The 23,616-nt window shown below is 40.8% G+C and overlaps 1 protein-coding gene across 2 annotated transcripts in view; it reads right to left on the bottom strand.

Moving 5' to 3' along the window:
• Positions 1–23,616, bottom strand: part of ANKRD44 (ankyrin repeat domain 44) — a 309,567-nt gene that overhangs the window by 144,101 nt on the left and 141,850 nt on the right. For both annotated transcript variants that reach the window (XM_045806381.2, XM_045806382.2), the window contains exons 3-4: positions 14,074–14,152; positions 657–727 (exon numbers count right to left, since the gene is read on the bottom strand). In XM_045806381.2, coding sequence (XP_045662337.1) covers positions 657–727; positions 14,074–14,152 — 150 coding nt within the window. The remainder of the gene's footprint in view (positions 1–656; positions 728–14,073; positions 14,153–23,616) is intronic.

The following is a 23,616-nucleotide window of genomic DNA, read 5'->3' on the forward strand; positions in this document are numbered from 1 at the left end:
CACCATTCACCCAGTGGCCTCTCTTCCACCTCACCCTCACAAGGTCCCAAATGCTGTGAGGTTCATACTTCTCTCTGTGACCACACCCCACTGCTCAGACGACCCCCAGCCCTCTGCCACGGGACCCAGCCTCGGCTATCAGACTTACCTCCACTACACCTTCCTTGTTCCATTGACATCCAACTGAACCTGCCATTCATTCATTTCCATGTCCCTTGTCCTCTAGCACGTTTATTCTCCTGTCTCCACCCTCCCTCCTTCCCCCGGCCTGGTAAGTGCCTACGCATCCTCTAATGACCAGCTCAGGTGACATCCCTTCTTGGAAGACTTCTGTGTTCAAGCAGTTGTTTGCTCCCTCTTCCAACCAAGTTATGATATTGTACTTATCTGCTTACGTGTTTGCCACCCCCTCTGGACTGAAAACTCACCGAAGTCAAGGATCACACTGTCCACCTTGGATGACTCCAGTCACCCCCAACGCCAGCACCATGCCTGGCATGCAGGAGGTGCTCCAAAAACCCAACTGTTCAATTTCGGTAACCCTCTTGCATTAGAAATAAAAGGCTTTGTTCACAAGCAAGAATCCCTAGTTCAGCAGAAAGCATTTTTCTCTCTCTAGGGCCTGGAGTACTAGATTACATAAGATAATCACTCACTTCACTTCTGGAGGCAACAGCCCGGTGCAGTGGGGTCAGCCACATGTTGTCCTTGGCATTTACACGAGCTCCTGGAAGCAAAAGCACAAGTTAGAGGCATAATGCAGTCAGGGGAGATTCTGCTCATGTTAAGTCAAATGTGATATCTTGTGCTCTCATTGGCCTGGTACAACCACCATATTTTGTTCTGTTTTTTCTTTGTATCAGTCATGCACTTTCTAGCCACCAGACAGGATGAGAGACCCAGTACAGTAGAAAAAGTGAAATCAGGAGCTGAAAATGGCACAAGAATTGGGTAAAGATTAGTTGAGAAGTGCAGTGTCTCGTTGGGTAGGAGACACAGTTGTAAGAAGGCTGAGATTCTCCAGGAGCAGGGAAATGCAGATCTGAAGAATGAAGAATTTTGCAGGTATGTACGAATGTAAATACATATATACATACATGCCTATAAGATATATAATTATATATAAATATAAAATTTTATATATAAAATATATAGTCATATATATTATTTTTAGTCAGTAGGTATACCTATCTCACAGGGCACACAGTACCCTTCTTGGCAAACTGTCAAAGATGAGCAGCCTTCCAACAAAGGTATACTAGAGGTCAGCTGGATTTCAAACAACTCTTGTAAAGCTGAGTTTGATGAGACTTGATCTGGGCTGAGGGGATTAGCAGAAATCTGTTCCATCCAAGAATCTCGACTATCTCTTTGGGACTAGCCAGATATCTTGGTAGGAAGCAGCTGGCTTCCATGAAGCTTTTGGACAGAGATAACATGAAGCCTCTACAAGTTGCTCACAGCTCCTTCCACTACGGGGCGGGCAGACAGGTTCACACAAGAGCCAGAATGAGCTCACACTCAGGGATGCCCTCATGCTCAACTATCTGGCAGCCACGTCACCAATCAGGGAACAGAAGCTCCATGGGGACAGATTCCCAGAGAGTAGAGTACGACCTCCTTCCACGATAGCCTCTCAATTCTCAATGAATGCAAGCCCATCAAATCTACAACTGAATCGCAGAAACACCCAATATCAGCTTCCCTTTTTGGGGTTCAGGGTTTTTTTTTAAAAAGATTTTATTTATTTGAGAGAGAGAGTGTGAGAGCATGACCGGGGGGAGGGGCTCCCCACTGAACACGGACCCTGAAGCGGCTCTATCCCAGGACCCTGAAATCATGACCTGAGCTGAAGGCAGATGCTTAACTGACTGAGCCACACAGGTGCCCCCAGGTTCAGGGTTTTGATCAGTCATGTGCTGAGATGGCAAATATTGTGAAATAAAAGAGAAAGATAAGATAAATACATGTGTTATCTTTGTGGATGCAATAAGAGAAGCCTATGTTAGCCTCAAGACAACATGGAAGCAAGCTCCTGAGGAAGAGGAGTGGAGGGACGAATCAAAGAATGAGAAAGTAAGGCAGAGGAGGGGAAGCGCAGAGTGGATGCCTCTGGAACAAGGGCCAAGAAAATGAGTCAAGTGGAAGCAGGGATTGACTCTTCTCTGTGAGGCCAAGGACAGCTGAGAGCTGAAAAATAGAAACCTAGTTTTAAAAAGGAAAAAAGAAAAAGGCGACGGGCAATTTGTGTGGGTCAAAGTGAGCTAGAGGCGCCTGGGTGGCTCAGTCGGCTAAGCGTCTGAGTCTTGGTTTCCGCTCAGGTCGTGAATTCAGGGTCATGAGATCCAGCCCTGCACTGGGCTCCGTGCTGGGCATGGAGTCTGCGTAATATTCTTTCTCTCCCTCTCCCTCTGTGCCTCCCCCCACTCTCTCTCTCTCTCAAAAAAAAAAAAAAGTGAGCTAGAAATTTAGTTTAAGCCACCAGCTAAAAAAGAAATAACAAATCATAGAACTTACACTATTTTTTCTCTTTAACTGAAGAAGAGCAAATACCATCAACAATATTAATTCTAGAAAACAAGAACATAATAATCCCTAAAACAGAGAATGTCTCTCCTTCCCTTCCCCCATTCTGATTTCATTGGGTTGAGATGCGGCCAGGCATAGTTTTTAAAAGCTCCCCAAGAGCCAAGGTTATTTTAATATGCTGTCAATGTTGAAAGCCACTGATAAATTGTTGCTTAGTTCATCAAGCTTCGAATCCCACTTCTACTAACTCCATCCGGGCAGGTTACCCGAGGAGTCTCAAGCCCCTTACCTCAATAGGATCAAATAAAATCAGCTTGGGCACGCTAAGAATCAAAGGCAGTAGGTATCTCCCTCCCCTGCAGCAGGAAGCCCTGGGTTAGCTGCTCGGGAGCGCACATCCTAAAGGGCTGGATGCAAGTGTCCTCCCCGGGGGAAGCCTGCCTCAAGCTGGCCCTTCTGCGTGCCTTGTCCATGTTGAAGGAACTTCATGTCCCAAAGTCGAACCAGTCATCTGAGAGGGAGAACACCTGGCCACAGCACACTCTGGGTCTGAGTTGTCACCTAGTCGTCTGCGTGATGTCCCTTTCCCCACTCCAGTCGCCCCTTCCTTCAGCACGTTTGGAGGAAGGAACGCTGCGTGTGTCAGATGCGATACCTGCTACGGGTACCACATCAGCTCAGACTCAGAGCCTCAAAGTCAGCGCTGTCCCATGGAAACGTGATGTGAGCCAACGACGCAATTTTAAGTTTTCTAGTAGCCACAGTAAAAAGGGGATAAAAAAACAAGTAAAATTAATTTTAGTAATCTATTTTATTTAACGCAATATATCCAAAACATATAATTGAGTTTCAAAATTATTAAGGTAATTTATATTCTGTTTTTTTTTTCATGCAAAAGCTTCAAAGTCCAATGTGTATTTTATACTTACAGCACATCTGCACTGAAACTGGCCACACATCACGTGCTCAGTAGCCACAGCTGGTTTGTGACTACTGTGTTGGACAGCGCCGATAGAAATGCTAAGCGGTAGAGCCCAGACTTGGAGACTCACTTGCTTAGGAGCTCCCTTTAGTTCTAAAGAGCTACAATTCTATTATTACAGCTGCGCAATTGCTAAGAACCTTGTTAAAAATCACCAACATAAGCCCACAGAATGGGAGAAGATATTTGCAAATGGCACTACAGATAAAGGACTGGTATCCAAGATCTACAAAGAACTTCTCAAACTCAATACACGAGAAACAAATAAACAAATAAAAAAATGGGCAGAAGATATGAACAGACACTTTTCCAATGATGACATACAAATGGCTAACAGACACATGAAAAAATGTTCAAAATCATTAGCCATCAAGGAAATTCAAATCAAAACCACACTGAGATACCACCTTACGCCAGTTAGAATGGCAAAAATGGACAAGGCAAGAAACAACAATTGTTGGAGAGGATGTGGAGAAAGGGGATCCCTCCTACATTGTTGGTGGGAATGCAAGTTGGTACAGCCAATCTGGAAAACAGTGTGGAGGTCCCTTAAAAAGTTAAAAATTGAGCTACCCTATGATCCAGCCATTGCACTACTGGGTGTTTACCCCAAAGATACAGACGTAGTGAAGAGAAGGGCCATATGCACCCCAATGTTCATAGCAGCAATGTCCACAATAGCTAAATCGTGGAAGGAGCCGAGATGCCCTTCAACAGATGACTGGATTAAGAAGTTGTGGTCCATATATACAATGGAATATTACTCAGCTATCAGAAAGAATGAGTTCTCAACATTTGCTGCAACATGGACGGCACTGGAGGAGATAATGCTAAGTGAAATAAGTCAAGCAGAGAAAGACAACTATCATATGATTTCTCTCATCTATGGAACATAAGAACTAGGATGATTGGTAGGGGAAGAAAGGGATAAAGAAAGGGGGGGTAATCAGAAGGGGGAATGAAACATGAGAGACTATGGACTCTGAGAAACAAACTGAGGGCCTCAGAGGGGAGGGGGGTGGGGGAATGGGATAGACCGGTGATGGGTAGTAAGGAGAGCACGTATTGCATGGTGCACTGGGTGTTATACATAACTAATGAATCATCGAGCCTTACATCGGAAACCGGGGATATACTGTATGGTGACTAACAGAATATAATAAAAAATCATTTAAAAAAAATCACCAACATAATCTGAGCTCTTACTCTGTACACCAACGTACGTGTGGTCCATTGAATAGGGAGATGCCGTTATGATGCCAATTTTGTAGATGCAGGAACTAAGGCCATGAGAATTAATATGCTCCAGGTACGCAGCTAGGAAGGGGCAGATTTGAACCCAGGCAGTCTGACTTCAAAGCCCAGGCCCTTAGGCACGGTGCCTCACTTCATCACTAGCCATTCAACTAAACACTGATTAAGCTTCCCTCCCACTGTCCCCTCTTTCTCTCCATTCCTTACATTCATTCCTCTCTCTTTCTCCATTTTCATATATCTATTTTCAAATATACATGTGTATATATTCCTCCTTGAATTCATTTCCTTTCTTCCCACCTTTCTCCCTTTAGCTCCAAACACTGGTTATAACAATATGAAACAGAAATACATGCTTTATTATTCATAGTCTTTGACCGAGTAAATTTTGCATTGCATGTGCATAAACTTCAAAAGCTAATGCAAGAAGAACCCCAAATAGCAAGACACCTATGAAAATATACTTCTCAAAATTCATCAGGGAGAGGCAAATGCAAGCAACATTAACATACCATGTCACACCCATCGAATTGGTGAAAATTATAAAGTAGGACAATGCCAAGAAGTAGCAAGGGTATGGAGTAATATGCAGACTTCCACACCGCCGGTGGGAGCGTGAATTGGTACAAGCACCTTTGGGAAGCAATTTGGTGCTTGACAACGTGTGTGTCCTATTACCCAGCCACCCCCCAATTGTATAGCCAGGACAAACTCTCACATGTGTGTGAGAATGTTCACTGCAGCATGTTTGTAACAGCAAGAAACTGGAATCTTAAATGCTGGTCAAGAGGAAAACGGACAAATACATTGTGGTGTATTTGTACAGTGGAATGCCACACTGTCACAGAAATGAAGGGACTGAAGTTCTGTGTATGCATACGCAGAGGCACTTCAAAACCACAACATGAATGAATGAAAGAAGTTGCAAAGTAATACCTCGGGCATAATGCCAGTTATATAAAGCTTTTAAATTTACAAAAACAATTCTACACATTGTTTGTGGATGCAGAGGCATGAAATAAAAATAATACATGTGGCTAAAGAAAACAGACAGCAATTGTGGACAGTTGTTGCTTCGGGGGGGGGTGGCAGAAAGAATGAAGTAAGTATGTCAAATGGGCTGGAAGTGTGTCTTCAATATTTTATTTAGAAAAAAGATATGAGGGGCGCCTGGGTGGCTCAGTCAGTTAAGCGTCTGCCTTCAACTGAGGTCATGATCCCGGAGTACCAGGATTGAACCCCGTGCCAGGCTCTCCTCTCAGTGGGGAGTCTGCTTCTCCCTCTCCCTCCACCCCTCCCCCTGCTCATGCTCTCTTTCTCTCTCTGACTCTCTCAAATAAATAAATAAAATCTAAAAAAAAAAAGATATGATACAAACATGGAAAAAATGTTAAGATTTCTTAAAGCTTGGTGTACCCGAGTATTATTTATTCTCCATATTTTCTGTATGTTTGAAATATTTACTATTACATATTTTTAAGAAAGCTAGTGCCTTTGAAGTTTTGTATTTCTTCATAAAAATGGGGAGGAGTAAGATGCTTTTTCTTACACCATTTTTTTCTCAGTTAGTGGCCCTTCTCCTTGGTAAAAATAAAATGACATTTCTATGTATAAAGAGTCTCTTCCAGGATGTCCCTAAGGCTCACCCCAGGTGAGTGAGTGATTAGGAGCCACAACTGCTGTTGGACTGGTAGATAACCTTGGTTGAACAGTCCAACCTGAAAAGAAATTTTCAAATAACAAAGTGTTCCTTGCTGGTCTCCTTGTTACTTCTTTCTCGTGCTCTCTTCCTTCCACAGTCAGTATAGCTGACCCCACAGGAAGACCCCCAGCTGTAGAACAGAGGCAAGGTCAGCTCACCCAGGAGAGGTGGGACCACGGAAGTCCATGACCACACAAAGGTGAGAGAGCTCTAGAATCTGATGGAATCTTTTGCTGTCTTTCCAAATGCCATTTTGTCACCACATTTTGAATCTAAGCATCTCAACCCAGTAGCTCCTCACCAGGCAGACCACCAGGATACCAAGGAGGGGCACAGCGCATGTGTGTGGTACCTGCCCAGACCTGTCTCCACCTGCTTTTGCGACTGTGTGTTGGAATCTTACCTTTAGTCTCCCTCTACCTTCTCCCTCCCTCCTCCCTCTCTCTTTCTCGCCCTCCCTCCCTCTCTCCCCCTTACACACAACCTCTTTCTGTCTTTGTGTATGAGTGCACTACAATGCTCTGTAACATGTTTCTAAAGGAAATAACAATGGGTTAATGTTAAGACTAATCCTCACGAATGTATTATAAAAGGTTAGTCATAAAAGTAAAATACTAGAAACTTTGGGGTTAGACAAAGAGGAGTTGGTTAAATAAATTACTATATAGCCACATGAGGTGGCTTTGTAAGAATTCTTAGCAATGTGGAGAGATGTCCATAAACTACTGTTAGGTGAAAAAAAAGCAAGTACTGAAATATTACATATGGAATGAGCCCACTTTTGTAGAAACACAAACAGTCAAGAAGGATGAACCACAAAAGCCCCGAGATCACTTTCTGGCACATGGTAAGCACTATATCATTGCTTGCTCACTATTAGCAGATGAGAGTAAGGGACACAGGGATAGAAACCAGGGGCATCTGCCATGAGCACAATGCGCCAAGTTAGGTCTAAGGCCAGGGCAGACCTAAATTAATAGTTGCTCATTGAAGGATGCTTTCTGGTTAAAAGAGAGATTCCTCAATGTCTCTTCCACTGAGCCAGTTGGAACAGCAGCTATGAAAATCTGCCTATCACAATGAAAAGCAAGTCCTATTTTATTTCATATTTCGATCATACGAATGATGCCCAAATGCATTCTTTTTTTAAAAATGAATTTACAGATGTGGGTAAATTCATCTCGAGTATCATCCTCAAGGCTGGACTTTTCCCACTTCCTAAAAAAACAAAAACAAAAACAAAAACAAAAACCACCACTGCTCTGAGCCTGGTACATAAGCTTCCAGTTTCTTTTATCCCTTCACATGCCAATCTGTGTACCAGGGAAAACTGAGAGAATTAAGCTGAGTGGTCAGTACAATATTCTTTTTGTGTATTTAAAACATTACACAATAATTTTTTAAAAACCTACAGTGTTTTGTAAGTATGCTTTTACATGTCATAACAACCTTCTGAATCTTGTCTCCTGTCACAATAGCATTCTGAATTCCTGAATTGTTTCTGAATTGACACTCTGAATCGTTCCGCCCAACAATGTTTTTTTCATATCTGTCTCTGTTGACATTTACAGTCTGAGTCCCTTCTTTTTAATTATCACATATATGGCCACACAGAAACGCACTATATTTTTTAGACATTCTCTCCATTGATGAGTATTTCATTTGTTTCCAATATTTCTTTATTCAAACAATGTTGCCATGAACACCCATAAAATGATTCCTCATGCAAACATGCAAGTATTTGTCAAGGACAGATCATTAGAAATGGACTTCCTGTGTCATGGGTCATGCATACTTTCGGTTTTAATCCTTAGCCCCAACCTTCCAAAGAGAGCTACTGCATGAGACTGCTTAGTTTCTCACATCCTCATCAATCCTTGGTATTACCAGTTACTTAAAATATTGCAAATCTGATGGGGAGAAAATCGCATCACATTTTTCAGTTTTCCTGTTTAAAAGTGAGATTGGGCATCTACTAAAATGTGTGTTTACTGGCCATTTACAATTCATTCTCTGAGAACTGCTTGTTCATATTCTTGGCCCATTTCCTCTATTTTTCCATTATATTGTTACAATATATATTATATTACATAAAATATATTCTATTCTATTGTTTTTCTTATAATTTATACATTTACATTGTATTCTTATTACTATTATTATTCATATATTCTGAAAACTTCCAGTTTTATGTAGATCCAAACGTGGCTTTTAATATTAAAATTCTTTCAAGGAGAGAAACGATGCCGAGCTTGCTAGGTGTCATAAAGCAACACACGCCCGGCGTGTCACAAACCAGCCGCCCCAGCGTTGTTCCCGTGCAGCTTCAGAGTCACTCGAGGAATTGAAAAATAATTAGGAATCTAGGAAGTGGCTTCCTTCAGTCTCCATCCCTCCACGCATCCTGCTCCAGAAGGGTAAACAGGCAGCTGCCAGGAAAATCTCCTCTCCCTGAACAACAAAATTATTATGACAAAAGCAGAGTTATGTGAACGGGGACCAAGGACTATTTCACCAGTGTCATCCCCTGCCACCGGCTTTCCTCATCCTCTTCCGTCGAACACGTCCAAGAGTCTTGTTTACATGTCAGAGGGGGACGTCGGATGGTTTTGAGTTGAATATTTATAACTGATTTTTCTAAAGGAAGCTTCATGTTATTTACCTGCCTGTCAGGCGCCATTGTGCGCTGAAGGACACAGAGTCTGCATGTCTAATGATTTAAAGGCAAACGCTTTTTACCCAAGGACATTTTAAAGCTTAAACATTAAAAAAAAAAAAAGTGCTAGGCTATAACTGATTCTTCAGAAACTAAGATCCAACTCAAAGTTGTCAGGCATATACGCTAATTATAAATGAAGTATCCTTTCATCGTATCCCTATTACCACTTGATTTTTTTTTTCATAGAGATCAAGAGTAAAGGAAACTAAGTCTCTTTCCCAGAGGCAATATTTCTGTTCTCTTAGCTTTGTCATCTAGGAAGAAGTAAAACAAAGGAAAAAGGTAGACTAAGTGACTGAAAAACCTTACAGGCCAGAGAGAATGACTGAGTCTTAAGGCTGGTTTATCCAAAGTTTGACTTTTAATTGTAGAAATAAACAAATATGAAAGAAGGATCATATGAAATGTGATTATGATACAGTGAGGTCAGCTTGCTATTGATTTTGCTTTTAAACAAATAGACCAAGTGTTATTACAGCCCAGGAGCACTATCCTTCAAAGCAACGACCTTGGAAGAGTGTATGATAATTCAGCATATGTGGCAATTGCTTAAAACATTTTTCAAACTCCCTTTGGACTTGCCTTTAGAACTAGTTTACACACCCACCAGAAAATGTCTTATTACTATACAATCACACCACACTGAGGGCGCCAAAACCAGCATTACTTGGTTTAATCCCCCCTTCCACCAGACCAAACAAACAAACAAAACAAAACAAAACAAAAAATCAAATCCAACCTCAAAGGATGAATATTTGTTATGCATAAAAGAATCAAAAGAATGACTTGCCACCAGCTCTGTTGACAATTTGCCCTGAGAATGATAATCACCTTTTGACAAATCACGGGAAATAATTTTATAGGGATACCACTTGTTTTGTGGCCTATGTTCTAACAAATACCATTTTCAATTAGTAGTTACACCTCACAAACACTCGCACGTTAGAAGGTGGGTACTTCCAGTCTCTTCAATAAATGGTGCTGGGAAAATTGGACAGCTACATGCAGAAGAATGAAACTTGACCACTCTCTCACACCATACACAAAGATAAACTGCAAATGGATGAAAGACCTCAATGTGAGACAGGAATCCATCAAAATCCTAGAGGAGAACATAGGCAGCAACCTCTACGACATCGGCCAAAGCAACTTTTTTCATGACACATCTCCAAAGGCAAGAGAAACAAAAGAAAAAATGAACTTGTGGGACTTCATCAAGATAAAAAGCTTCTGCACAGCCAAGGAAACAGTCAGAAAAACTAAGAGGCAGCCCATGGAATGGGAGAATATATTTGCAAATGATGCTACAGATAAAAGACTGGTATCCAAGATCTACAAAGAACTTCTCAAACTCAATACACGAGAAACAAATAAATAAATCATAAAATGGGCAGAAGATATGAACAGACACTTTTCCAATGATGACATACAAATGGCTAACAGACACATGAAAAAATGTTCAAAATCATTAGCCATCAGGGAAATTCAAATCAAAACCACACTAAGATACCACCTTACGCCAGTTAGAATGGCAAAAATAGACAAGGCAAGAAACAATAATTGCTGGAGAGGATGTGGAGAAAGGGGATCCCTCCTACATTGTTGGTGGGAATGCAAGTTGGTACAGCCACTCTGGAAAACAGTGTGGAGGTCCCTTAAAAAGTTAAAAATTGAGCTACCCTATGATCCAGCCATTGCACTACTGGGTATTTACCCCAAAGATACAGACGTAGTGAAGAGAAGGGCCATATGCACCCCAATGTTCATAGCAGCAATGTCCACAATAGCTAAATCGTGGAAGGAGCTGAAATGCCCTTCAACAGATGACTGGATTAAGAAGTTGTGGTCCATATATACAATGGAATATTACTCAGCTATCAGAAAGAATGATTTCTCAACATTTGCTGCAACATGGACGGCACTGGAGGAGATAATGCTAAGTGAAATAAGTCAAGCAGAGAAAGACAATTATCATATGATTTCTCTCATCTATGGAACATAAGAACTCGGAAGATCAGTAGGGGAAGAAAGGGATAAAGAAAGGGGGGTAATCAGAAGGGGGAATGAAGCATGAGAGACTATGGACTCTGAGAAACAAACTGAGGGCCTCAGAGGGGAGGGGGGTGGGGGAATGGGATAGACCGGTGATGGGTAGTAAGGAGGGCACGTATTGCATGGTGCACTGGGTGTTATACACAACTAATGAATCATCGAGCCTTACATCAGAAACCAGGGATGTACCGTATGGTGACTAACATAATAAAAATAACATTAAAAAAAAAAAAGAAGAAGAAGCAAAAAATTAAAAAAAAAAAAAAGAAGATGGGTACTTCCAGTTTCCTTCCTTCAGCCCAGCACTTGAACCCCTGTGCACCCCAAGTTTCTCTATATATAGGGTGCTGTCGCTGAGCTCATTGTTCCATGTGCTCTGCTTCCTGGAGCTCAACCCTAGTCTCTTAACTCAGCCACGATTGGTTCACCTGATCTCATTCATACATCTCCAGCAAATGATTTAGCAAGCTCTTAACCTTCTCTTCGCCTTAATCCTGGCTCGGCTAGTTCCCAAACAGAAGCCAGAGGCAGGGGCGGGGAAATCAAGCCAGAATTTGAACTGGCAGTTAGAAAAAGAGGAAAGTTTCAAAGCCTGAATTCCTCCCTTTCTACTCCGAGGCATTCAGGGTTCCACCCACCTGGCTACTAGGAGATAGTCAGTAGGAATTTAGTGGGCTTGGGTTACACCACGCTCTGTAAGTTAATACAACAATGGAGTACACAGCTGTAATGGGCTATTCTGGCAAGGCCAAATTATTTGTCCAACATGGGAATCATTAGCACCCCATTCATTATTAAATTGGAAAACAGTTTGGTTGGATTCCCTGAAGGGTCAGCTGCCAGATGTAAGCTCAGAAATGAAATCATCATGCTCTTGTGATAATATTTCTTTAGGAATTTAATATACAAATTGAATAAAGGACCTTTCAGGGAAATTAAAGCCATGTGAATTCCAAGAGTTTGTCTACGCTTCCACAATTGAGTAAAATTTCTAAAGCACTTCCCCCAATGCTGTCCCATGCCCTAAGCCTTCCTAATTTGATATGGGGAGGAGGACAAATTCCATAGCATGTGCCATCCAAAATTATAGCAGTGAGGCTAACGGCTCAGTAATTCCGAGACCAAACAGCTGTGCCGATCCAGATCTATGGAACAATTTCTCCAGGCTCTACGGGACGAACTCCAGGTAAGAGAGGCTGGTGACTCCATCTCACATGAAGGTGATGGGAAACCACATTACTCAAAAGTCACCAGCCCACAGATGCCTGAGGAAAACAGATGGTTAACTTCATGCCGCAGGATGAAATCTTCCTTCAGAAGTGGAAAAATAAACAAACAAAACCAAAGCTGGGCGTCAAAGACAAAGTTTTGAATTTGCACATTCATGAGCTAAGCATTCCTCTGAGACTCTGAGATGTCTCTTAATACGTTTGGATGGCTGGGACCACTTTGGTGTCATCCCACAATATTCTTTATTTTACATCCCCACCGATTGTGCCTACAATCTTCCATGGACCAAATTTCCACTGCCAGGGCCACCGGCCAGGTGTGTACTGGCTCTTAGCCATGGTCTGGGCCAGCACCAAACAATACATGTTTGGAACACAGCCCCGGAACATCTTTAAAACTGTCAGGAGGAAGGCCTGTTCCTGAAAGCATAGGAATGCAACACAAAATCTAACTTCGGCTCCGTGCAATTGTCAGGAGCACGGGGCACAGGCGTTGTATGGCACAGAATACTCGTTTCCTGGGAAAATCCACCTCCAGAACATGAACACAACAAAATAAGGGCAATGTGAGTCATCCCGGTGTATCACAGCACAATTCTCGAATTTTTTTCTACAGTGTCCCTATCTGTGTAAATACATGCATAGCTCCTACCTTGCATAGTTTACTTTGGAATTCTACAGTTTCCCTTAACTACTGCAAACAAAGGCAAAACCTTAGTATAGGCCTTTGGCATAGTCTGTGGGCAGAAGTATTTCCTCCAGATTTTAATCTCCCTAAACAAAAAGGAGGAAAGGAATAGCCAGCCGGTCTGCAATCCACACCAAGACACGTGCATGCGCTCAGATTCGTTCTGGGGATTTGTCTAGCAAATACTCAAGGGAGAAAGCATATATTAGTTTTGGAAACCAGTTTGGTGAGATGTACCAAGCACACAGCTTTCCAAAAATGAAAGCATTGACATTTCTAAATCCGATGAGATATTTAAAATACATTTAAAAAATGAAGAGAATAATAGCACAAAACCACGTTTGCCATATTTGCTTCCAATCTTTTTTAAATAAAATATTTTACAGAGTTATAGTCTCTTTTTTACCCTTCCCTGAAAATTTCTCTCATACAACCAGCCCCCTCAGACGTAACCACTACCTGGAAATTGATGTTTCCCTTCCTTCCATGTTTTATTACATAGTCATAGTCATGTATCCATAGACAAAACATAGTATTGTTTTGCCACATAATTTAAATGTACGTAAATACATACATACATTTGGTATTTGTTCATGTAGGCTTTAAGGAATCAGTTTTGTTTATTTTTTTAACAATAAAAAAATGAAAAGATATTCAAATCTACTGAATTCATCTATAATACTGGGCCTGATTAGTCAGAAACCAGACTTTCAAGGCAATATAAATGTTTTACTAAAGACGTCATTTTTCATGAAGAACACCCTCTTGCATTGCTGTCTACTGATAAAATCGCTGATCAAATTCACTTCCATGAGCACAATAAAGAAATCTGTTTGGGTTCATTGTAATAGTCGACCTAGTGATTTGGTCATTTAAATTTTTATCTGCAACTGACTTTTAAGTACAGCTGGTATTTACCTGACAGAATCAGGAGTTCGATGATCTCTGCATCTCCCAGAAACGCAGCCACGTGAAGCGGGGTTCGCTTCTCAGAATCCTGAAACAATGGCAAAGAGAAACAACAAGTCAGTGGAGGCTGGAGGTGCCTTCTGTAGACAAAGTAAGACATGTCATGCGCTCTGAGGTTTATGCTTGTGGGAGAGACTGAAGGCCAAAACCTACTCAGGTAAGCTCTGGGTACACATTTCTCTCAGCATCTCCCACAGTCACATGTACAAAAGATTCTGTTCTGTGTCTGTGTGTTGTATTTGTCTCCCTGCAACTTTCGTTGGAGCCCAGCTCAGGTCAGGGACGGACTGCCATGCAACGGGTGACGAAATGCAATTTATTTTCAGACCTTCCTTATGGTAAAAAAACAAAAAACAAAAGCAAAAACTCAAACCCTTCTACCTACCTTAATAGCAGTGCTCAAAGCATGCAATGATTTGTTTTCTTTCTAAAGGAACATAATGGAATTGTTCACAAGGACATTAACCATTAAGTACAGTCACCTTCTCCTTTCTATCTCTATTAACTGTTGCCTAGTTCACTGCCCATTCATGTAATACTTACTGAATGCCTACTATGTGCCAGGAACCAGATTTGGGGTTCAGCCCTTGCCCTCACGAAATTTACATTCAAGTGGGGAGGCTGCCAGTAGTCATGGAAACCAATGGCATATGACATCATTTCAGATGGTGATAAAGGCTATCCCAAAACTAAAACGGTAATGGGATCCAGTGACCGGGGAGATGGGAACAAGATTCCTTAGGATGGTGGAATAAGGCTTTTCTGAGAATATTGACATGGAAGCTGAGAGCTGAGGTAGATATTACTATCTCTGTTTTACAGATGAGAAAACTGTGGCTCAAAAAAATTAAGAAATTTCCTCCAGACCCCATAGGTGTATAGCAGAGCCAAGATTGGACTTTTGCCTACCAGTCCTCAGTCTAAGTCCTTGGCAAAGCACTTAACATATTGTGTTGTTAACACGATAAAATGCAGGGGAAAAAATATTGCTTCTCCATCTGTGAACTGGAATATCTGATGAGAGAATTCAAGATAATGTCAGTAAATAAAGCCGTAGGCAGGCATGAAGCTTGGCCCGTGCACACCAAGTGCTCCAGGCAAAGCTGTTTTGTCATGAGCGTAGATAGCTGTGTGGTATCTTCCCTCCAAGACCAAGAACTCACAGGGTGGAGAACGGGGCTTACTCCCATCTACCCTACAGGAGCAGCAAGCTAGATGCTTGGCCTAAATCGGCCTAATTGAACTGGTCTGTGTGCACGGCTCCTTCCACAAACTTCCACCAACTGTTCCACAACGGTAACCAAGGTTTACATGCTATGTCTTTGAGGTTTCTCCTAAATCGAGCATGCATTTTAGTTTTAAGATTTGTGAAGTGGTTGTTGATTTTAATCATCATTCCTGTTATCACTTGATTATACAACCTACCCAACCGCCCTCGGATTTGCCTAAGGACATGATTCTGTTTTCTGACAGTTCAGGCCCTCTGCTCTTTCTCAGTCTCTTTCAGACCGCTGAGGCAGTTTGTGACTTATTAATACCTAAAACAGATGGCAGACAGGAGATAAGACAAGAACCGATCTTCAAATCAGTCTATTTGTTCGGAGGTCTGGTAAACAGGTTTCAGGAAGGGTTGGACTAACTCTTAAGTGCATAAAAAAGAGAAGTCTGAATTAGCTGGGAATTTATGTCATCTATGTATGTGGCAGGCAATTATCACAGCTAAGTGGAAATAGGGCAGTTGTGTAAGTATTCCATATAAAGTAAAGGTATGCCATAGAAAATTCTGAAAGATATACAACATCATTAACCCTCTTGTAAGTATGTCACACTTTCCATGAAAATAGAGATTCAGTATTTGAAAACTTGAAAAATATTTCAAGTGTCTTAATTGGCATAAAGAACTATACAAAGAACGGACACTAGACTTTCACAAATGTTTTCTGTTTCCATTTCTTCTACTGCCATCTGTATAAGCACTTTCCATCTTAGCCTCGTATTCTCTTTGAATCCCCACTATATCTATGAAACATTTCTCTTGAGTCCTGTGACAAAAGTTATATAATTATATGTTGTTCTGGCAACTGAACTGGTTCCAGGGTTTGGTTCAACAAATTAAACCTTACCTAAGTGATTTAAACAAGGACTAACCCAGCCCAAATTATGACGTCATTTGACCCGAAGCGAAGTCAATGCTCTTGTTTGAGAGCTTGGCTTCAAATAAAAAGCCAAGAAAACCCCAATATCTAAAACTGGTTGGCCTGTCATTATAAGACTGGCTTTGCTGATTCTGTGGCCCCTTTTATGACCTGGCTTGTTCAAACCGAAGTTTTTATAACATATAATGGGTGTGTTACGTGAGCTCATATAGTAAAAATTCTTGATTGTAACTACCAGTGTTCCTCTTGACATGCATTTAAAGATTTGCTGTAGCTTCCAGAACAACTATACCCATTGATACCCTCCTTCAGTGGCATGCCATAGACAGGTAACTACGAAGACCTGTATTCAGGCAGCAGTTCCATGGTTCTCCAAAGTATCAAAACTATATAAACAATTTCATGTGCTACTAAGACCTCAACTAAAAAACCAATGCACTTAACTAAAATAATAATAACTACTGCCCAAGGGTTACCAACACCAACACTCTAGCAAGGAACCGAGTGATATGCAGAGTCAGGAGTGGAGAGGTAAATAACAGAGCCACAGTAATCATCATCCTCAATAAGGTCCAATCAGCCGGGAGGTTGCAGTTCATCCTCTGCCTAAGTGGAAGGCCACCCTACTTGGCCACAAACTCGACAAATGGTCGAGGAGATGTAATGGTAGAAGAAGGAAGGAAAAGGGGCGCCTGGGTGGCGCAGTCGTTAAGCGTCTGCCTTCGGCTCAGGGCGTGATCCTGGCGTTCTGGGATCGAGCCCCGCATCAGGCTCCTCTGCTGGGAGCCTGCTTCTTCCTCTCCCACTCCCCCTGCTTGTGCTCCCTCTCTCGCTGGCTGTCTCTGTGTCAAATAAATAAAATCTTAAAAAAAAAAAAAAGAAGGAAAAGAGTCTGCGGGAAAGAGTATACTAGTAATAATACTAGCAAAAATTCATTCTAGGCCAATGATACCCCTAGGGTATCTAGAAGAAGAAACAAAACCTAATTACAGAGTGCTTTAATTTTTTTTTTCCAAAATGCCTTTTATCTCTTCTACTAGTCGAATCTCGTAACATCCCTATCCAGGGAGACACATCTCTCAGAACCTTGTTGTTAAGTCTTATTATCATCATTTGAAAGGTAATGATTTTTTAGATTGAAAAGCTAGGGAATCTGAGCATTTGGAGAGACTGTATGATTTGCCCAGCACTCGGGGATGGGAGATGAGGTGAAGAACTAGAACTGACACCCTCACATAGAGAGAAATCCTTGAAGTGGTCTTGAAGAAAGATTCTTGAAATGAATTGATGTTGACAAAAAAGCCAAACACTCTCACAGGTAGATGGAAAGGCAATGCCTTGGCCTAGATTCCTGATGGGGGAATAAATGTGTCCCCGCTGAGCATTTGCATTCCCAGAATCTGTCCTCATGTGGGGTTTTGAATTCATAATACCTGCACGGTCCAGGAACTTTCAAGCTGAAAAATAGGCATAAAATTGGTTCTAGGCCAAGGATGTCCGTAGGGTGTCAAGAAGAAGAAACAAAACCTGTCTGAAGAGATGTGTCTTTAATACAAGCAACTTAGGACACCCACAGTTAAACCACCACTGGAGAGGAGCTCACAAACCCAAGCCACAAGCCCCATGTGGAAGCAATTAACTGTAAGTAGGAGTCAGCAGGCGTAACAACCAGAAAGAACCTGAGAGAGCAGAAGCATCAGATAGAGATACGAAGAATGTTTAAAATCATTTAAGATACGAAAGACAAAGCCCAAGAAGAAAAAAAGATTTATTTTTTTAAAGGAACAAAATTTGAGGAAGAAGTGTGCAGGAAGAGTTTCAGAAAGCAGTGCATGATGCTGGCAATCATCTAAGACTTTGGTCTAAAAGAGATGAAAACAAGAAGAGTAAACAAGGAGGACAGGAGAAGAGAAAAAAGGACAGTGACCTTAGGATATGTTTTACAGCCATTTATTCAGCCATATGTTCTAGACATAGACCTTTATTGAGAAGTAATTACACCCTAGACATTGTGGTGGATGTTAGGAATACAAAATTAAAAACGTCCCATCCTCACCCTAAAGAAGCTTACAGTCCAGTTACCAGTTTCCAAATCCAGGGCATCCGAATAAAAAGAATAACAGGGAAGTGGCAATTAGTGATATCTGTGATGTTAAGTGATTTATGAAAATTACCAAAAGCGACGAGACAAATGTCTTCATGAATACTGTCCTGAAACCCATCCAGTTCTGAACTGTCCTGCGCAGGAAATCTAAACTGACAAGAAAATATCACTTCTGAATTGGGAAATAAGCACATCTTGCCCAGGGCTCCCTAGAAACCCCATTGGCTCCAGCTTATCTTGAAACTTTGGCCACCCAGGGCGGGACTTCCAGGTCAGTCTCAGAGACCCACCTATATCTTATGGGCTGACTTAGGGATTGTTTCTGGATCAAAATTAGTATCGAGGACCAGGCCAGGACCAGAGTAGCACTCGGACAGATGTAGTGGCTGAGCTAAGTGTTCTGCTCCGTCTGCGTTCCCTGCCACCTGGTACTCCCGCGGATGCTTCATGATAACCAGCAGAGGATGGATGGTCATGGCTTTACAACACCCGTGAATGCAAGAGGAGAAAATCATTCAAAAGTAAGCACGGTACGGCCAACACACATGAGAAATGATTCATCAGTGTATTTTTTATTTTTTATTTTTTTTATTTTTAAAGATTTTATTTATTTATTTGACAGAGATAGAGACAGCCAGTGAGAGAGGGAACACAAGCGGGGGAGTGGGAGAGGAAGAAGCAGGCTCATAGTGGAGGAGCCTGATGTGGGGCTCAATCCCATGACGCCGGGATCACGCCCTGAGCCGAAGGCAGACGCTTAACCGCTGTGCCACCCAGGTGCCCCCATTAGTGTATTTTTTAAAAGATTATTCAAGTATTACAAAAAAGAACTTTTCCCATTACCTAGTAGCTCCGATTCCAAATAGCCCTTTGAAAATAGATTCGGACCCATGAAAAGTCACAGATTTCTCCAGAAGGAAGGAAGGTAAACCCTATCTTTCTATGAATAGCCAGAGACACACAGCCAGCTGGCGTCTGAGCTAAATTTGCAGTATGTCACAGAGAGATCAGGCAGAGGAAGTTTCTGTCGTCCGTTTACCAAAGAGGCAGATGAAAGAAAATAGGGAACTTGAAGTATGTACACATAAAGTGAGCTTGACATGGGCAGAGAGACCATTGTGGCAGCCAAAAATACTGTGTAGGGGGCACCCCAAGCCTCTGTTCTGAAGACTCAGAATTGTTTATGATATGCTTTGGAAATTCTCAGCTAGGAGTGCATGACCTAATCTTCATTCTAAGTATCTATCATACACTAAAACAAATATCCCTCCCTACATATAAATATCTTACATACCAAGACAGGCAGATGAAGCAAGGTTAAGAAAAGAAGCCCTGCAACGCCGTCATGAAATGCACAAGTGAAGTGCCAATCTTAATCCAAACCCCTGCGAACAGCAAAGACGCAAGCTCACGAGGTGCAACGAGCTTAATACGATAATGAACAGAGATCAGTAGAAGCCAGGAGATGTCTAAAACAGTTCTGAACGCAAAATAGTTACCGTGGAGATATTTCAAGTCATGGGAAGAAAAGAGCTGAAGATGGCTGATAGATCTAAATCAAACAAGATGCACAATGGGAAAGATGCTTGGTCTTCAGGTGAGGAATTACAAGTCATTTGTAAAGAGGAAAAGAAAGCAGAGAAACAAATGTCATGATTCTTTTTAAAATTTCCATGCTTACTTTCAAGTTTTAACATCTCACGGATACAGAGAGGTACTGAAAATAACAGATCTGTGTGTTCCCACCAGCAAAACCAAACAAGTTGACATTTTTCTTTTTTTTTTTTTTAAAGATTTTATTTATTTATGTGACAGAGAGACAGCCAGCGAGAGAGGGAACACAGCAGGGGAGAGGGAGAGGAAGAAGCAGGCTCCCAGCGGAGGAGCCCGATGTGGGGCTCGATCCCACAACGCCGGAATCACGCCCTGAGCCAAAGGCAGACACCTAACGACTGCGCTACCCAGGCGCCCCAACATTTTTCTATATTTGCTTCAGAACTCTGTTTTAAAAAATAGCTTTAGGGGTAAAGTGCCGTGAGTACTGTGACTTGCAATGGTTTAGAAAATAACTTGAGGGGTGTGTATGTGTGTGTGAGAGAGAGAGTGGCAGAGAGACAGAGAAACAGAGGGAGAGAGGAGACAGACTATTTTCAATTCTTCACTATTACAAATGATGTTGCAATGCATATCTTTGTACATGTCTCTCTGTGCATATGGATGAAAATTTCTCTGGGGCAGGTACCAAGAAAAGGAAGTGCTAGATCTCAGTGTATATACACACTCAACTTTATTATGTATTTTTAAATAGCTTTCAAAAGTAGTCTTACAATTTATACTCCCTAGCCATAAATGTGTTCCTTTCCCCAACATCCCTCCCAATACTTGATGTTATCAACCTTATTACTTTTTCCCCATATGATGTGCCTGACATGACATTTCATTGTTGCTCTCATTTGCATTTCACTACATACAAGTGAAAATAAGGCTCTTTTCATATGTTTATGAAAACTTTTGGCTTCTTCAACTGCGAATCCTTTATCCACTTCTACTCAGTTTTAGTCTTTTTCTTATGATGTGTAGGGTTTTTAATATATTAATTCAACTTTCAATGAAAACTCAAGTTATGCCTTCACCTAGACACAGCAGAGATGGATCAATGTCTACCCCAAGTTAGCATAAGAGAAGAATGTAGATTTATATTCATTATTCATCTTCCACGCATGCACTATCCTATGGAGCTGGATTTTCCTTAGCTAGAATTTTCTATGACTCAAAGGTGACAGCAAATCTCTGTCCCTATATACCTCCAGCATCAAACAACTTAATTCAATCATCACTCTGTTGGTATTTTAACCCATCCATTTGAACGTAACATGGATGTATGAGAAACACTAGTACATTTTGCTGTATCTACACATGTTCAAATTATAAGTCCAAACCTCAAAATTATCTCTAATTCTTAAAACTAAACAAGAATCACTCAAAAATCACTTCAAATGAAAATAAAATAAGAGAAATGGAAGGCCAAAGATGTTCCTTAGGTAACTAAATACTGGATTTTTATTATGCTAATTTTTTAAACTAAAAATAATGCATATTAAGTAAAAATTATATCAGAGATTATATATTTTCTTTATTTTTTAAGATTTTATTTATTTATTCGACAGAGATAGAGACAGCCAGTGAGAGAGGGAACACAAGCAGGGGGAGTGGGAGAGGAAGTAGCAGGCTCATAGCGGAAGAGCCTGATGTGGGGCTCGATCCCAGAACGCCGGGATCACGCCCTGAGCCAAAGGCAGACGCTTAACCGCTGTGCCACCCAGGCACCCCGGAGGTTATATATTTTCTAATTCGATCCTTAAAACACTGCTGTAAGGTACATATTATCATCCCCATTTTACAGTAGAGGAACCTGCTATTTTGAGATGATAAGCAAATTGACCAGAGTTCCACAGCTAGTAATGGTAGAACTGGGATTCAGAACCAGATCTGATTCCATTGTTCATGCTCTTGTTACCTCTCTGAATAGTAACAAGCCTTGGTAAACAAAATGAAAGTTATTTTTCATTATAATTAACACACTTGACCTAGTACCGTAGACCTAAGGACAAACTACTCGTAAGTAAAAGCACAAGCAGGCAAGAAGAATAGAGTTGGAGAATAAGCACTACTTGATTTTAAGATTTATCATAAAGCTACAGTAATCAAGACAATTGGGTATCGGTACAAAGACACATATATGAACAACATACAGGATTTTCAAAAATGGTAAAAAGGCAATTCACTAGTGAAAGGATAGCTTTGTCAACAAATAACATTGAAACAATTAGATATCCACATGCAAATAAAATGAACTTTGATCCATACCTTGCACCCTAGACAAAATTAAATCAAGATGGATCACAAAACTAAATGTTAAATTAAAAAAAAAAACTAAATGTAAACTCATAAAATGTCTGAAGGAAACACAGGAGAAATCCCTCATGACCTGGGGTTGGACATGCATTTCTTAGATATAACACCAAAACATAACCCATAAAAGAACAAACTGATAAATTGTATTCCATCAAAATTAATAACTCTGCTTTTTGAAACATACTGTTAGGAGAATGAAAAGATAAGCCACAGAGTGGAAGAAAATATTTTTTAAAGCATATAGTAGATAAAAGATTTCTAAAAAGCTCTCAAAATCCACTAATAGGAAAGCAAACAATCCATTTAAAAAGTAGGGAAAAGATTTGAACAGATATTTCACCAAGGAAGATATATGGATAGCAAATAAGCACATGAAATAATGCTCAATATCATTAATCATCGGGAAGTGCAAATTAAAATTAAATAGTTATTAAATTGGCTAAAATTAAAAGGACTGATGACATCAAGTGTTGAAGAGAATGCAGAGAAACTGGAACATTCATACACTGCTGGGAGGAACATAAAATGGTACAACCACTAGAGAAAACAGTTTGACAACTTTAAAAAAGTTAAACATAGACTACTATATGATCCAGATTCTTAGGAATTTACCCTAGAGAAATGAAAGCCTATGTCCAAACAAAGATTTGCACATAAATGTTCACAACAGTTTTATGTGTGATAGCCAAAAACAGGAAACAATCCAAGTTTCCATCAACAGATGAATGAATAAACTAGAGTATGCCCATATAATGGAACACTACTCAGCAATCAAAAGGAATGAACTATTGCTGTTATGTGACAATGTGGATGAAACCAAATAATTATGCTGAATGAAAGAAGATAGCAAAAAAAAAAAAAAATGCAAAAAAACTGAAAGCAGATCAGCTGTTGCCCAAGGAGGCTGGAGGAGAGACTGAAAGGGGTAGAGATTAAGGATTATAAAGGGGCACAAGGAAGCTTTTGGGGGCAATGGTATGTTCATTATCTCGATTGTGGTAATGCTTTCATGGGTGTAAATATGCCAAAACTCTGCAAATGATACACTTTAAGTATGTCTAGTATATTATATGTCAATTATACCTCAATAAAGCAGAAAACACATACGCAGGCAAATAAAACATTCTGTCGCGGGGCACCTGGCTGGCTCAGTCAATACAGCAGGTAACTTTTGATCTTGGGGTTGTGAATTCCACACTGGATGTGGAGATTGCCTAAATAAAACTTTTTAAAAATTCTGCTGCTTGGAAACATAAAGAAGGGCATATTTATGGATTAAAAAAATACATGTAGGCAACAAGGTAAATTCAGAGGAGA

The sequence above is a fragment of the Ursus americanus genome, chromosome 1, assembly GCF_024610735.1.
Source record: "Ursus americanus isolate L20-20 chromosome 1, mUrsAme1.1.p, whole genome shotgun sequence".
NCBI classification, from domain to species: Eukaryota; Metazoa; Chordata; class Mammalia; order Carnivora; family Ursidae; genus Ursus; species Ursus americanus.